At 48.1% G+C, this 16,283-nt stretch overlaps 1 protein-coding gene across 3 annotated transcripts; it reads right to left on the bottom strand.

Moving 5' to 3' along the window:
• Positions 1-828: 828 nt before the first annotated feature.
• LOC138074054 (ergosterol biosynthetic protein 28 homolog) lies at positions 829-15,577 on the bottom strand. 3 transcript variants are annotated; one of them, XM_068966068.1, is made up of 6 exons: positions 15,509-15,568; positions 13,049-13,212; positions 10,599-10,689; positions 6,661-6,779; positions 3,009-5,260; positions 829-2,622 (listed from the first exon to the last, which is right to left on the bottom strand). In XM_068966068.1, the coding sequence occupies exons 2-5, from the start codon at positions 13,179-13,181 to the stop codon at positions 5,214-5,216; spliced, it is 390 nt and encodes a 129-aa protein (XP_068822169.1). In that variant the 5' UTR covers positions 13,182-13,212; positions 15,509-15,568; the 3' UTR covers positions 829-2,622; positions 3,009-5,213. The 3 variants fall into 3 exon arrangements, with proteins under 3 accessions (XP_068822169.1, XP_068822168.1, XP_068822167.1); XM_068966067.1 differs by having other exon boundaries at positions 837-2,622; positions 3,009-6,534; positions 15,533-15,577; XM_068966066.1 differs by having other exon boundaries at positions 837-2,622; positions 3,009-6,534.
• Positions 15,578-16,283: the final 706 nt, after the last annotated feature.

Below are 16,283 nucleotides of genomic sequence, written 5' to 3'. Positions count from 1 at the left end.
CCTTTTCTGGTCCTGTGGCCACTGCTAATCAAAATGATTAGGAAACTGAAAATTGGGACTTTAAATTTTAATTTACACCAGAAACCATATAATTCTAATCTCTATATTCTAGGTTCTTCTGTGAACTTATTCCATTCCCTTTCATGAAGATAGTATATTTGCTTCATTGGAGGGGTCGTTTTAAAAACTATAGGTGGATCTTCAATTTTCTTGTCTGTCTTTCATAAACTCTTGTTTTACATTATTTTGCATTGCTGTTCATAAACCACTTTCATCATGTATGTTCTAAATTTAGACTTTATGTATTGTCTTTTGCCTGGAGATATCTGCACCCCAGGTACCACTGATGGGGTCTTTATTGCCATCCAAGTGATGGGTGAGCCACCTTCCAGATCTCTTAGTGTTTGCTGTTATGAAACATATCTGGCATAAGCTGTCGCAGGTTGGATTCCCTGGGAAGCAGACTCTGGCGAATTCTCTGGAGATGAAGTTTCTCCTGCCAGCCAGCTTTGGTTGGCTGACTCCAACAGCTGCTGTTAGAGGTCTACTGACCATGAATCTGAGTTGTTCAATGACAGTCAGTTTGCTGTTCATCCCTGGAGCTACCCGTGATGGAAAGATCCAAGATGGAAATCTCAGCCAGCAATCCAGGCGTTACTGGAAGTCCAAGTGTCTCAGATGAACACAGTTATTTCAATGCACCTGTATGTGACATTTCCTCCTCTTTACTCCTGGTTAAGGAGTTAGAGCACAGAGTCTACTTTACCTAGAGCTAAAAAGCAAAAAACAAGAAAACCTGCATCCTCTTTCCCCCCAAATCAGAAGTGTTTATTGCGGAAATTTGGCTGAGGTTGACTTGGGCTGATTATGCCCAATTTTCACACTTTCCTGTGTATTGCCAGATTGTCCTGTCGAAAGGTCTGTCAGTACTACCAATGGACATTGCTTCAGCAATGTATGAGGCCAATGCTGAGTATATATAATTTTGAAAATCCTTGACAATTTCCCCAAGCAAAAATGGTGTCTAAAAGAGGTATATTAAGGACATGTGCTGGCTCATGGGTGCTAATCTTTAGTTCCTGTTTGTCGTCTGATCTTATGCTCTGGAGTTGGCAGGGAGCAGGTGGGGCAAGGCGCCTGGGACAGGACGTTCAGTGGGGACACAGGGAAAGCCTGGGATAGGGGCGGTCTTCTCAGGAGTCTGTGAGAACCCTGCCATCACCCCTGTGGAGATGGGCTTGTCTCTGAGCCAAGGATGAGGAAACATGTGATTTGGGAACTTTGGTGACTATATCCTGAACCTGGAGTAAAGGTCCTTGCAAAAAAACAGGATAGATTTCTCTTGAAAATATTTCAATTTGCAATGTGATGCATTGTGTCAAGTGATAAGATTTTACTATGTTTAGTTTATAAGCTGTGTTTTCCTGGGCAGATACAGGCAAAGAGACAAAAGTAAAGGTTGCCTATAGTCCTACTGCCCAGAGATAATCTAGTAACATTTTAGTCATTTCCCAGTGTTTTCTATGGATATGCTTATGCCATTGAGTTTTTTATCTTTTTGGCCATACCACCCAGCATGCAAACTTCCCTGATCAGGGATAGAACCATGCCCCCTGCAGCGGAAGCACAGAATCTTAACCATTGAACTGCCTGGGCAGCCCTCTCTTTGGGCTTTCTACCCTGCTTGTTTCTGCAGGAGAGTCTGACAACCTTTCTACACCACTGCCCCCCAACCGCACATCCCCATGTACACACGTCCGTTTCCTCCTGTTTGCTACTTAGGTCGTCTCACATTTCCCTGTCTCGCAGGCAGTTCCTTGCCCCCGTGGGCCAGGCTTGTTACCCAGCAGGCGGTGAGGGCTCAGTCCTGTGCGTGTGGACTGCAGGAAGCAGCGCGAGTTGGGCCAGGAGGCCAGTGGGTGCAGGCTCACGGTGCTGTCCTGGATGCACCTGGGGGGCTGGTGGGACGGGGGTCAGAGTCACGCGGGGCTGGGCCCAGGGGAGTCAGGGCTGTCAGAGGGCATCGTGAAGGAGCCGTCATTTCCCCACCGAGGTGGCGGGTGTGAGTAGGACCTGCAGACCCTCCCAGGACGTCAGCCTCAGTGCCAGGGGAGGACAGGGCAGGGAGCGCATCGGGCCGGAGCTGCGCTTTCTGATCAGTGAGGTGTGTCATTGGCAGAAAGAGCCAGAACTTCTAACTGGGGGCTCATGAGTCATCTTGAGGAAGACAGTTTGCATCTTCTGCCAGTTGGTAGTTTTCTGCCATAAGAGACATAAGCCTTTTGGTTGTGATTTCAAGGTGATGGCACTGGAGGAGGCAGGTGTGTGTGATGAGTGTGTCAAAGAGAGGAGATGGACTGAACAGTGGAAATCGGCTGCTGGCGGCTGAACGAGGGCGTCTCGGGGTTCGGGCTGAGATTCTCAGCCAAAACAGTAGCAAGATAGACAATTGGAAGCTGGATCTACTGCTGTAGCCTCTGAACAGGCTGCCTTTAGAATGTTCTGAGAAAGAAAGTTTTTCCTCCAGCTGACGTGGCCTGCGTGTGCTCCGCCAGCCTCGATGGTCAGAGCTGTGCGGGGCTCGGCCTGTGCTCAAGGCCTTGTTGGGAGCGAGATGAGCCCCTGAGGGAAGAAGCAAAGTGTTCCTGAAACAGCAGACAAACGCCCAAGTTGGCAGTTAGTGTGACCCTGAATACCTTCTAATTCTGAGCCATCCTCCCCAAGAAATCTGATGGCAAACAGCCCAAGCCTCCTCTTCTCTGGGGAGCTATATTAGTATGTACATACTGTGAGCCATACCGCATCCTGTCTTTGTAACACTTCCCTGTGCATCTGTTCCACACACGTGGTAACTGTATTCCTCCCCTGGGGGCTGCCCCTGACCGGGGGTAGTCAGCACTCCTGAGAAGGGGGCAGACCTGGCCCTTCCACAGGCACGTGGGAGTCCATCCAGGTGGGGCGAGGCTGTCAGAAGGGGAGGAGGGTGACCGGAGCTCGGTGGCACTCACAGTGAGATGGTCCCTGGAGGCTGTGGTGTCCTGGAAGGCTGACCTTTTCGCTCCTCCTTTGCTCCTGTCGTGATGGTGTGTGTGTCTGGGGAGCACTGTGCATGACCGGAGCCCCTGTCCTCGTCCTTGTTCAGTCGGGGATGCTGAGTGCCTGGGACTCTGGTCTTTCCCCTGGATTCCAGACGCACAGGCAGGCAGATACTCAGCAGGGTGGAGTCCCTACCTCCTCACCCCAAGGGCTGTCTCCTTGTCTGTCTTATAGAAACCCCAGGAGGGGGAGGAGGAGGAGGACAGCAAGAGCAACAAAGCCCCCACCACTGTCCAGGAGGAGCATTTCTGAGAGAGCAGAGGAGCGACTCGGGGGACTCGGACCGCCCCCACCTCTCCAGCCAGCACAGCTCTGCCTGCCAGCCCCACGGCCTTCACCCGAGCAGCTTCTGGGGGAACTGGGAGGAACATCTGTGTCTTGGAGGACAGCGCTCTGCTTCCTGGGAGTCACTCCAGAGCTTGCCCTATCTCTGTGGGGGGGATGCCCTTTCCACCACACAGGTTGGGGCTCCGCCCTCCCTCTGCAGGTTCTGGGAGCTGGGGGGGCAGAGAGAATCCTGGAGTCAGTCCTGACTGCTCCCTCACCTTCCTGCCCCAGCCCCTCTCTAGGGAGATGTCCTCCAGAGGAAGGGCGAGCCCAGCCCATGGTCTGTGTCCTTCACTGCAAACTCACCTGGATCATTGCCCTGAGAACTCCAAGGGTCTCCCAAGAGGTGAAAGGAAAGAAGGAGTGGGGGGCCTTGAAGGGACTCGGGTCTGCTGGATTAGGTAAGCACGTCCACCTCTGGTGGGGACAGTGTTTGCAGCCCCAAACCCTCTCCTCACCCCTTCTCCAGCAACAATCCTTTCTCAGACACCCTGAATTTAAAGGGACTCCTTTCAACCAGCCCAAGCTGACCACTCATGCCTTGCCTGCATCTGGCTGTACTCAACGGCTTGGGGACAATCGCTTGAAAATAAGACGTCTGTGCCAGTTCTCCTGTGCCCTGAGCTCTGTAATCAAGACGCCTGTGCGGTTTAGTTGTGCCCACTGCCTCGGCCTCAGCGCCTTGGAGTTGCCTGCGTGGCAGCGGTGCTTGGGTCAGGACCCGAGGTGGGCACGTGGTGTCTGTGTCTGTGTGCACAGATCCTCTGTACATAAGCAAAGTCAAACTTCTGGTAGGAGGACCAAGTTAGGGCTGGGAGGGAAGTGGACAGTGATGGTTTTTCACTTTTTGATGAGGCCAAAGTGTTTACTCTTCAGTCCCTTAAAATGCATAAACAAAATGCTTGTTGAAACCATTGTTTCATTTTAAAAACATAATTAGTCATTTTCTACTTGTTAATATCGGATGATCAAGGCAGCGATAGATTCTCCACGTGGTCTGCCTTATCATTTGTGGGGCAGAGACGGCTTTGGGGGTGGGAATGGGAAGGAGGGGTGGGGGCTCCATACCATGAGAGGTGGTCCTCTGCTGCATAGACGTTGCCATCGACTGGGTTATTTTTAAAATGAGGCTGCAGAGGTTACACCTGGCCTATCTGGGGACTGCAACTCAGTGCCTAACACGGGACTAGGACTGCTTTCCACACAGCGTCCACTCGAGGACAGTGTGCCTGCTGCCAAGCGAGGACAGCGCTACCCGAGAGTGCCTGCTGCCAGGAGCCCACTGTGGTTTCTGGCTGATCTCCCAGGGTGGCTGGCGTGTCTGCTCTACAAGCACAGCAGTCATGCAGCAGACTGTCTGGGCCGGAACCCAGTGCTGTTTTCTGCAGCTCTGGGTTGCTCCCCTTCCTGTCACTCTCCCCTTCGCAAGGCATTCACCTTATGTGCGTTACGAGAATGGGCTGCAGTCATCGCTTTCCTGGACATCTCTTCTCTAGCGAGCTGACTGCGTCTGGGGCACTCTGATCCTATCTGTCAGCAATCCTTAGGCGGACAAACAACAGTAGGATTCCACTTTAAATCACCTGGGAAGGGGCCAAGCCCGGGCTGTTTGAGAAACCGAATAGCCAGAGTATCTGCCAAATACCCTGTATCATCTGTAGCTCCTCCGGGATCTTGCCTTTATTTATCAGGAATCACACTTCCTCGAGGCACGCCGAGGAGATCCATATGTCTTGTGCTTTCATTCATTCTCTTCTGAGGTGGGCTCCCTGCAGACCGCCACCCGAACATTAACTCTCTGTAAGATCACTGCTTTTCTTACTGCCTCCTACAATGGCTGATAAGGGAAAGATAGTTCATACCACGGAGCTCTTTTTCGAGGAGGGGACATGAGGCCTGGAATTGCTATAACCACTTTTGGTACCATAAAGGAAGCCAGCCTGTGGATGAAGCCAACGCAGGAGGGCAGAGTCAAAAGAACTCCAGAGAAATGGAACTGAGTCCTGATCAAACCATTCCTGAAGCCTACAATCCTCTGTTCAGTTTTGTCAGCCAATGTTATCTTCATCGCTTCCGCTAGTTTAAGGAAGACTTTGTTCCTTTCACCTGAAGAGCCTTAACTGGCTGGGAAGGCCCTTCACAAGCCCCCTGCTCCCTTTGCAACTCCTGCCTTTCATGAGGAACGTCACCATTCTGTAGTTCAGTGACCTTAGTCCTTGAACAAGACTAAGTGCAGCTAGGTCTGCCCTAGATACTGCCTCACATATGAAGACACATGATGCCTGTGACTCAAGTCAGATCCCACCTCCTCAGAGAGGCTTTTCCCAGGGATCTAGGTTCTGTACCTCCCTCCTCTTCCGAATCACGGTACCTGGTTTTCTAGAGTCTTAGCACTGCCTGGGGTCGTTCTTTCAGGTGTGGGCTTGTTGACAGTCTGTTTCTTGACTACAGGGACATTGCCTGGGTCATTCATGTTTCCTTCCCAAGTGTCTGGCATGGAGTAAGTGTTCAGTAAACACTCGCTGAAGTAGCGAATGGGTTCTCGCATCTATACTCTGTGCATGAGGGTTCTGCCAGTGTGGAGGGGCTCAGGGCTGCGTCTGGATGGCAGCCGTCTGCTCCAGTGCCTTGTCCTTGGGCTCCAGTGCTCTTTCCATGCTCACACAGCTGTTTCCTCTATGTTAAAATAGCCGACAGTTAAAAATAAAAGGAAAAAGCCGAAGGCTGGAAAAACGGTCCTGGAAGAGGCTGTGGGTTGCGGAAGTGTACACAGTGGGCTTTGGATATACTGGCAGTTCCTTGATTTGGATGGAGGTACAGAGGACTCATTCTAAAATGATTCTTTACATACATTTAAATGGTACTGACCTCCTATATGCATGTTATATCTTAAAATTTAAATTAAAGGAAAAAAAACCCAAATGTGAAAGGCTAGAAGTGGATGATGGAGCAGAAATGAAATTGAAGGTCATAGGGATGGAAGATGCAAGCAAAGGCAGGAGATGAAGTCTTGGGCATGGGGATGTTGGCCTCAGTTTCTCTTCTTCTGTCTGGATCCTGGTTCTGTTTCTAGCTGCCAGAGCCCCACTAGCATGCCCAGGATTGAGATACCTTAAATACAGATAGACAAGATTAGTGGCTGACCTAAGCACCATGCTTTCTTAGATTAGTTGTATAAGGCTTGTCCTTAGAGCTGGGACGGCTCCTGTGGGAGTTCCAGGGTCACTCGATGCTTACTTGCCACTGTGAGGATTGCCAGGATGAAAATCGTGGGAGCCATGGTCCCAAAAACAAACAACTCAGAGAGGAAGTGCCCCATGCCGAGGAAGAAGGTCCAGAGCGTGACGTAGTAGAGCCTACAGGGAAACAGACAGAAACGGGACGGAAGGTACAACTTCTTCAGTGCAGAGGAAGTGGTCAGACTTGAAACACACAAATCAAAACCCAGGTAATGACTATAGCTAAAGAAAAAGGAGACTTGGTCCTGTGAAAGATCTGGATGCTTGATCACATCAATTTTCCTCATGTCTAGGGCAAAACTGAAGCTTTGAGCTGCTAAATCAAGGAGAATGACCCAGCAGAGTGCCTTTGCAAGTCTTAGCAAGGTGGTGAAACCAGTGATAGCAAAGCAGAGTCTGGGGGTATGGCATTCCTAGGCAGTGTAGATGATTTTGGATCAATCACATTTCCATATTCTACTTGCTCAAATTGTCTTTAGTCCAAGCCCGCTTTGCACCTGTCTAGCCAGGGGCTGGTCAGTGCTCATCTGATGGATGCCACCGAATGAAGGGCATGAATGAGGAATGGGTAGCAAGGGACCTTCTGGGGCTTTTAGATGCTTTTGCAATGTGGCCTGCATCTTAAGATACTTTGCATCTTAACCTAGCAAAATGGTCAGAGGGAGGACACAGTGATAACCTCAGAGAAAAATTCGTTCCTCAGTTTTGACAAGAAGGTGGAGAAGACAGAAGTTATAGGAACATGGACCACTTTGATAGCTGGTATATTTCTTCTTTCTGAAATTTACAAATGATGAAATATTTCAAAAATACAAAAAATCATACATAATAGAATTTACCCCAAGGCAATGGTTTTTCCAGTAGTCATGTATGGATGTGAGAGTTGGACTGTGAAGAAGGCTGAGCGCCGAAGAATTGATGCTTTTGAACTGTAGTGTTGGAGAAGACTCTTGAGAGTCCCTTGGACTGCAAGGAGATCCAACCAGTCCATTCTGAAGGAGATCAGCCCTGGGATTTCTTTGGAAGGAATGATGCTAAAGCTGAAACTCCAGTACTTTGGCCACCTCATGCGAAGAGTTGACTCGTTGGAAAAGACTCTGATGCTGGGAGGGATTGAGGGCAGGAGGAGAAGGGGACGACCGAGGATGAGATGGCTGGATGGCATCACTGACTCAATGGATGAGAGTCTGAGTGAACTCCGGGAGTTGGTGATGGACAGGGAGGCCTGGAGTGCTGCGATTCATGGGGTAGCAAAGAGTCGGACATGACTGAGCAACTGAACTGAACTGACCCAATACCCTACTCCATCAAATCTCATTATCTTGACATTTTTGATTCAGATACTTTTCCTAAGAAATAAAATATTACAGATTTCAATCAAACCTTCCTGTGGATCCTTTTCCACCCTGATCCCATTGTCCTGCCTCCTTTCTCCCCCGAAGGAACTAACATCTTAAGATTGATTTTTATCATTCCTATGCATATTTTTACATACTTAGTAAACATGTATGTATGGGGTTGATGTCTTTTTTTTTTTTTAGTGAAAATAGGTTTCTTTAGAGAAATACACATTAAATGGGCAGAATACAGACTGTCTCAGAAAGTAAGAACAGCTGGGAATTGATTTCAAGTTTCTGGTTAGGGAGGGGATAGAATCAGAGAGCATATCAGAAGCACATGGACTAAAATCCCAGGGTTTAAAAAAAAAGGTTGGAAATAGAAGTCAGCATTTCTGGCTGTCCTGTGTTGGGTGAAGGGGTAATGAATGGGTGAGAGAGGTAAAGATAAGTCTCAGCTGTCTCGGCTCATCCTCAAAGCACAACAAAGAAATATACACCCCTTCTACTTGTCAGTAATTCTTCATCATGGTAAAGGTCGTTAAAATGATTATGCACCCCTTACTCCCTCCCAGTCACCCTGAGAGGATACACAAGTCTCATTTTATACATGAAGGGACTGAGATGCAGAGAAGGTCTATAATGAACCTGCTGCTTCAAACTTAGTTACCAATAGAAATGAGACCAGAGCCTATTTTCCAGTTTTCCTTCTTGGGCCTCAGAGTGTTTCCACTAAACCATGCTATTTCCACGGAGAAGGCAATGGCATCCCACTCCAGTACTCTGGCCTGGAAAATCCCATGGATGGAGGAGCTTGGTAGGCTGCAGCCCATGGGCTCGCTAAGTCAGACACGACTGAGCAACTTTACTTTCACTTTTCACTTTCATGCATTGGAGAAGGAAATGGCAACCCACTCCAGTGTTCTTGCCTGGAGAATCCCAGGGACGGGGGAGCCTGGTAGGCTGCCGTCTATGGGGTCGCACAGAGTCGGACATGACTGAAGCGACTTAGCAGCAGCAGCAGCAGCAGCATGCTACTTCCAAAAATATACGTCAGTGTAGAACAAGTAAACCATAGTTTCAGGTTCAAAAAAACAAAAAAATAAAGATGAATAGATCGCAGTGCTAACAGCCCTCAAATCCCACTTGTCCTGGTCTTCGTCAATTTAAATGAATCGAGTCTCTAGTACGCAAATCTACAAAATCAACAACAAAAATCACTCCTTCCCAGGGCTACTAGGAGAAGACTTAATCAATGTCATGGGGGAAGCATGTGGTATAATAAGAGGGGCTCAATAAATATCACCATCTCCTATCTTGCCCAGGTGCTGAGAGTCTGGCTAACACAAAAGTGTTTTAGTATGACACTCTTGGTGGCCTCACTTGGGGACCTGAGCAGTTTCCACCTTGATTGCCGGAAGAAAGCTCAAGCCCCCTCCAGTGGCCAGTTTAGATTACAACACTTTCTAGCCCAGGGGCTGCAACTGCCTGCAATTGTTCCACACTAGTCTGTATGAGCGACTTCACTTTCACTTTTCACTTTCATGCATTGGAGAAGGATATGGCAACCCACTCCAGTGTTCTTGCCTGTAGAATCCCAGGGACGGGGGAGCCTGGCGGGCTGCCGTCTATGGGGTCGCACAGAGTCGGACATGACTGAAGCGACTTAGCAGCAGCAGCAGTCTGTATGAGGGCTTCCCAGACGGCAAAGAGGTAAAGAATCTGCCTGCCAATGCAGGAACTCAAGAAATGCAGGTTTGATCCATCCCTGGGTCAGGAAGATCCCCTGGAGCAGGCAATGGCAACCTGCTCCAATATTCTTGCCTGGAAAATACCATGGACAGAGGAACCTGGTGGGCTACAGTCCATGGGGTCGAAGAGTTGGACATGAGTGTGTACGCACACATGCACGCAGTCTGTGTGAGTCCTCTGAAGAGGCAGAATACAGAAGAGTCCTCGGTTCTCTGTGACCCTCCCTTCATGACTCTGTGTAAACACACAACCACTTACTGATGAGCTCATGACATCATGGATCGTGATTTCTGTTCATCCCTGCCTCTCAAGGAGGAATGTGAGCATAGGCATGCCATGGCCTCTCTAAAAACAGCAAGCACACTACCTCTTTAGTAGAAGAAAGGCTGACTCATTAGTAAAGTAGAGGGATGTGATGCAGGCCACTGGATCACAACATAACCAGTTTGCTGTGTTCATTTCAAAGATTTTTAAGCTTTAAAGACGTTCAGGCCTGTGATGTTTTCTAGCCCTGGAAGGAATGGTACCTAGTAATCTTTTATCTTCACATCCTAGGCTACTATATCAAATCATAGGCCATATGATGGAATCATAGTCCATCATAATAGTGCTTCTTGACTCTGGGCATTTATTAGAATCAACTGAAGAAATTTTATCAAATTACCAAGAGCTGGATATCAGAACAGTTAAATCATATACTAGGGAGGTGGGCCCAGGACACCCCTGGTATTTTCTAATCCTTGCCATGTTGATTTTAAGGATAAACAAGTCTTCGAGGGAAGAACACAATGGCTCTGCTTAGCACCCATTGCCAACACAGGGAGATGCTCTTCCCTCCTTTACATACGTTTTGTTGTGAATGTCGATGGCACAGAGGCAGCGAACCACTGATGAGAGCAGTGTCCAGACTCCAAAGGTCCGAGCTTGGAGGCCATTCACTGTGCAGCAGAAACAAGCAGGAGTGTTGAGAAGGGTGTGTCAGGGTTCCCTCCAAACTCCTCCAGCTTCACTGGAGCAGTCAGAGAGCTGAGCCTGCAATCCCCTTGGCTGGGCAAAGTACAGGCTCTGATGCTGCACGTGGGAACTAGAAGGAATGGAAAGAATTCCAGAAGGAAAGTTGGTTCAGCCCCTCTTCAAACGCCTACAGTTGGGCGGGCGAATTCCAAGAATAAAAACCTAACAAACAGCCCAATTCGGAAGTAGCTCCTGGGTAGTGGTTTATGGGTCTGCCTGGAATCTGCTCTGGTGTTGGCGAAGCAAGTGAGTCTGAATCAGGATAAGTGTAGGGCAACACGGTGGCAAGTGGTCTGTCAATGCAAGATGCCTAGGAGGTTAGACTTTCAGTGAGGCTGATGCAGGACAGAACACAGAAATACTGAGCCCTGTCTAGACACCCACACCTGGTCTTTAAGAGACCCAGGTCCCTGGATCTCCTGAATTCAGATCTATATCATGTGAATGAAGCACTAATGAGGCTGGTTTCCTGTGCGTGCAGGAAGGGAACAAAGCTCCGTGTTAGCTGGGGCCACTCTGCTCTTGCTAGCTTCATTCTGGCACTGCTATGCTAAATGTCTTCTCCAGAATGTTTAAATCATAGTCCATCATAACAGTGTTTCTTGACCCTGGGCATTTATTAGACTCAACTGACGAAATTTTGTAAAATTACCAAGACCTGGATACCAGATCAGTTAAATCATATACTATGGAGGTGGGCCCAGGACACCCCTGGTATTTTTGAAAGCCTTGCCTTGTTGATTTTAATGTACTGGTATTGATCTATGGTGAAAAGCAAGGATACTTCCTTTCCTGGTCTGCTGAGCAAGAGAAATTTTAAGGGACAAGATTCACAACCAAAATGTCCTTCATGATTTTCCTTTAAGGATTTTCCAGCCTTTGGAAAACCAGACAGCAACACTAAATTCACAACCCTAAAGATCTTTAGATGGTAGTCATTTTGAGAAAAATATCCCAAACTAAAATATAGCGGTTAGTCCTGCAGAGCTAGATTCTTTTTTTTTTCTTTTTACATTCTTTATAAAGCATTTTGATAGCGCTTCTGATGAAACGACAGGAAATTTCTCTTTTCTATTTCTATACATCTCTTTATGAGTGAGAACTGAAAATGGAGTATCTCAGTAATGCTAACCAGAGTAGGCATCAGGTGCAATTCTTCTACTGGATGCTCAAGGCTCCTGCTATCACCAGCAAAGTCCCAGGAGGTCACGAGGGACCTATTTCCGAGCTGTGTGTGCGTGCAGGCCTGCAGAAGTGCACACACACACAGTTCTGCTCACCTATATGCCCTTTGACAAATCACATAACCTCTGGGCTTTTCTGTCTCAATTTTAAATTCAAAGGGCTAGGACAGATGACCTCAAAAACCCTGTGAATCTATACAGAGTTCCTGGACCACCAGAGGACAGCACTGGAGGGCGAAAAGTGGAATTGTTCCACCCACTTTTCCAGGTTCTCTAAGCCTATTATACTTGAGCTTTGTTCAAAGTGAGCCTTAGCCTTCTTACTTTCATTTTATACCCAGAGGCTGCAGAAATGTGAACTAGGTGAGAACCTGAATCTGGGTTACCTATAAATATGACATAGAATTGTCGCTACTATGAAATGGTGCTGCAGCTCAAGCCACCCCACGTATCAAAGGAAGGAAGCACAAGCTGAAATGTGCAACCACTTTCCAGCAGAGAGGCTCAGGACGCTGGGGAAAGCCATCGTGGGCCTGTGGAAGTTCATGTGGGAAACCAACCTGGAGGGATTTTGGATATCTTTTCAGGATCTGTGTCATGGTTTGGGAAGACCTTGGATTAGTAATTCTCCATATGCAGTGTAGGGTATTAATGATATGCGCCATGACCTGATTTCCAAAAGAAGCTAATAGGAAAACCTTCTTCATGGTTTCCTCATCAGGCATCAGAGTCATCAGAAGTCTGTTTCCTCACATGTCCTTGTAATGGTATTTGTACAGCCCCGCTGCTGAGGGCAGTGTAAAATGAAGGGAAAGGTATTCAGGGAAGCTTGCGGGCAAAATGGACCAATTGTTATCCACCACATAGTGGCTTAGGATCACTAGCTTATGCAGCATCAGAATCACCTGGGAAGTTTCTAAAAAGAACTTCCTGTGACACATCCAGGGGGTGAGAGATTCAGTAATCAGGTCTGGACAGGGAACTGGCCCCCTGTGCTTTGTTTGGTTTTAGTTTTTTGCAGTGATTGTGATGTGCAGCCCGGGCTGGGGACCACCATTTAGGCCACTCCCACAAAGGATGGAGGTCTTTGCTTTCTTACCGAGGTCTGGCTTGCTGGTATAGAGCTTTTCATAGAGAAAGGTGTGGTCTTGGAAGCTCTGCAGCGAGTGACCCATGGCTACGATGGATACCATCACCAGCCAGCTTCGTAACACGTTCAGGAATCGGCTCATGGCTCCCCTCCAACCTGAGAGGGCTTTTTGCCTTGGAAACAAAAGCAAAGGGCAAGAGACAACAGATGGTTAACGTGCTTCAACCATAAGCTCTGTAGTTAACCTGTGTCCCATTCATGAGGGCGGTACTAATCTTACTTCATCAGCCATTTCATAAACTCCTCTCCCAAGTGCCGGAGGCTCATCTACCTTCGTGCCCCCTTCATAGGGTTGGCACTTTGCCTTTGAATATCTACCTTAACTCAAAGTGTGCTGACAAGAGTAATAAAAAAAGGCTAAATAATGCAATGGGTGGAAATGACAGACCCTGTGGAAAAAATGGAAAGAAAGGAAACAGAGAGGGAGGTGTCCAAACATCACTACCAAGAAATAAAACGGACTCTAATGAACGATTTCTGGAAATTGGTCTCAATATTTCATCATACTAATGGTGAGTCAGCAGTATACTGTGCAACAAGTAGCACCATGCTTATTTCCGGCTAAGGGATTTCTCCAAAATATTAGCGTAAAGCAGAACTCTCTTCTCTTGGCTGAATCAGACCCCTGGGATCTTTCCTTCTAACCTGGTGCTTCACGTCATTCTTTTGTACTGCAAGTACCTCAAAGGTAATTATAAATCTACTGACAGACACCTGCCTGGCTACTGCTGATCAATCCTTCCCAGCACAGAGAAGTCTTGCACGTCTGAGTGGCATGTATGGCTTGAGGGAAATATTTACAGGCTTTAAGTTTTCTCTACTTTGGTTCACAGGGATTCCATGTTCCATAAATTAGAAAAACAATATAAAAGTTAAAAATAAATAAATTGTGGTGACTTGAGAAATAGTGAGAAAATTAGATGGAGAAGGAACAGCTACGTCGGTGTTGGGTTGTGGAAGAAATTACAGTGATTGATTATTTGTATACACTATGTGCTGGGCCAGAAACCCATCTATTATCTCACTGAATCCTTAAACATAGTCGGGAGACACTATTAATATTTCCACTTAACAGATGAGGGCAGGCACAGAGATGTTAAGTGACCTGCTTGAGGTTACACAGTCAATAGATGAAAGAGCTGAGATACAAAACATGGTCTATGGGTCTCTAAGATGGTCTCACTGAGCATATTCTGATGAAGTTTCCATTCTTGAGTGAGGCAAGCAAACCATAGCCACCTGTCTTCACTGTATAGAGAATACCATCGGGGTATGAAGTATTCATTTAAATAAGAGAACAAAATGTTAGATCAACCCTTGCTGAGCACTGATTCAAATTATCATGCTTAAATAAAAACCATGTAGATAGAAATCTAATCGTGGAATTGATTCTTCCCATCTTTGGTATGTGACCCATGGTTTATCTACTGTCTGGTTAATTTCTTTGGCCTGAAGTGGTGATAAATTATCAGGCTTCCTTCATCACTTTGACAGTAGGCCTTTTGTTATAGTCCTACATTACTAAGCTGAAACAAATATTAACATCAGTAATGGCTCAAGATGGTATGACGCATCAGAAAACAAAGAAAGTTCCAGAGGTAAAAGGGTCAGTGGACGGAAGTCTCAGTGCAAATGGGTCAGAAAAGTGGACTCTGTCAAAGTCCAGAGAGACTGAGCTCTAATGCAATCATGAGCAGTTCCAGCATGGGCCAAGACACACACACTCCCCTCCCCTCCCCTCCTCCTTGTTTTCTCTCCCTCCCTCAGTAGGAGACTTAAGCTCTCAGGGTCAGAAAACCTGCATGGATGGCCTCCCTCTTTGACAGAACTTATGCCCATTTCACAGAAGCTCTCCGAAACTCCAGAAGATAGCTGGTGAAGGCAGAGCCAGAGCACTCTGCCAAATTGCTCTGCCAGTCCCTCAGCACGGCTTCCTCAAAGCTTTTGAGGGCCTCTGAGAGAATCCAACCTGTATTCCCCAATTTTGCCCTGACCCAGGCCAGGAAAGGTGTGGTGTTTTTAGTAGAGTCGGGAGTCAGTGGTTCCTTTCCTGGTCTCACTATTCAGTAGCTGTGTGACCATGGGCAAGTAATTCACACTTTACAGCTTAAGTTCCCTTACCTGCAAAATGGAGATTAAAATTACCTATTCCAAGGATTATTATAAGAATTACACTAGGAAGCAAAGCTTCCTCGCATTGTGCCAGGCTCAGAGTGGCCACTCATTCGTTCATCGATTCACTCGTCTATACCTAACAAGCTTTCTTCCTTTTCCCAGCTCCCGCTGCTCTTGGTCTCTGAAATCTCTTTTCTCCCTACAAGGTTGCCTCCCGGGTATCCTCCTTCTATCCCATCTCCATTTTTCCAGGCTGTGCGGATCCTCTCCATTAGAAGCCACACAGATACCTACCTCTCCCCCGCACATACACCCTACCTGGCTAGGGTGCTCTCAGCACAGAAGCAGCAGCAGCAAAAAAACTGCCCCAGCACAGCTCCAGACCTGAGTCTACCTCAGCCCTTGTTCCCGCCCCCACTCTCAGCCTGGCTCCTAGATTGGGTTGTATCTGTCTGTCCTCGTTCTGATTGGCTGTTTTCGTTCTGTTGGAAGTCATGGGTCTTGGACTCCTTTACTGCGAATCAGCGGTTGCAGCAGCCCAAGCGTCAACCCCAGCACTCGGCCCTTGCAGTGAACTCTCCTGTTGAGTGCAGCAGAACAACTCCGGGTTCGGAGTCAATCTTTTTTGGACGCGGGGAAAAGAGCGGATAAAAGAATTCAAGACTTCTCTGAAGACCGGCCGGTGAAGGAGGAGGGAGGGAGGTGCCGAGCGCTGTCCCCGCCTGCCCGCCCCGAGCGATGGGAAGATGAAGCGGGTAAAGGCCTGCGCCCGCGCCCTCCTCCCCGGAGAGAGGGGCGCCCCGAGTCCCGGCGGGCGCCGGCCGCTGCACTTCCCTCTCCTTGTCCGGGAACAGCTGTTGGCTTCCGGGCGCGCTGGGCTGAATCGCAGCGGCTGCGGCTCCCCGCGTCCTTTCCGTGGGGAGCATGCGAGGACCTCCCTGGGATGGGGGTGAGCCATGGGTGGGTCTGAGAGCCTGATCCTCTTAGGGTGAGGACACTCCTCGGGCGAGTGTCCGCAATCTTGCGAACGCCCTGTCTCTTCCTGCCCAGCTCGCAGCCTAGGACATGT

This window comes from Capricornis sumatraensis, chromosome 2, assembly GCF_032405125.1.
Source record: "Capricornis sumatraensis isolate serow.1 chromosome 2, serow.2, whole genome shotgun sequence".
Lineage (NCBI taxonomy): Eukaryota > Metazoa > Chordata > Mammalia > Artiodactyla > Bovidae > Capricornis > Capricornis sumatraensis.
This window is presented reverse-complemented; position numbering and strand designations above follow the sequence as displayed.

Bases quoted from the DNA above. Each gene is read 5' to 3' on its own strand.
- LOC138074054 (XM_068966067.1), bottom strand. From the start codon at position 13,181: ATGAGCCGATTCCTGAACGTGTTACGAAGCTGGCTGGTGATGGTATCC. The intron at 10,690-13,048 runs GTAAGAAAGCAA...TCTGCTGCACAG, and splicing joins TACCAGCAAGCCAGACCTCG to TGAATGGCCTCCAAGCTCGG. The intron at 6,780-10,598 runs GTATGTAAAGGA...GTTTCCCTGTAG, and splicing joins ATCGACATTCACAACAAAAC to GCTCTACTACGTCACGCTCT.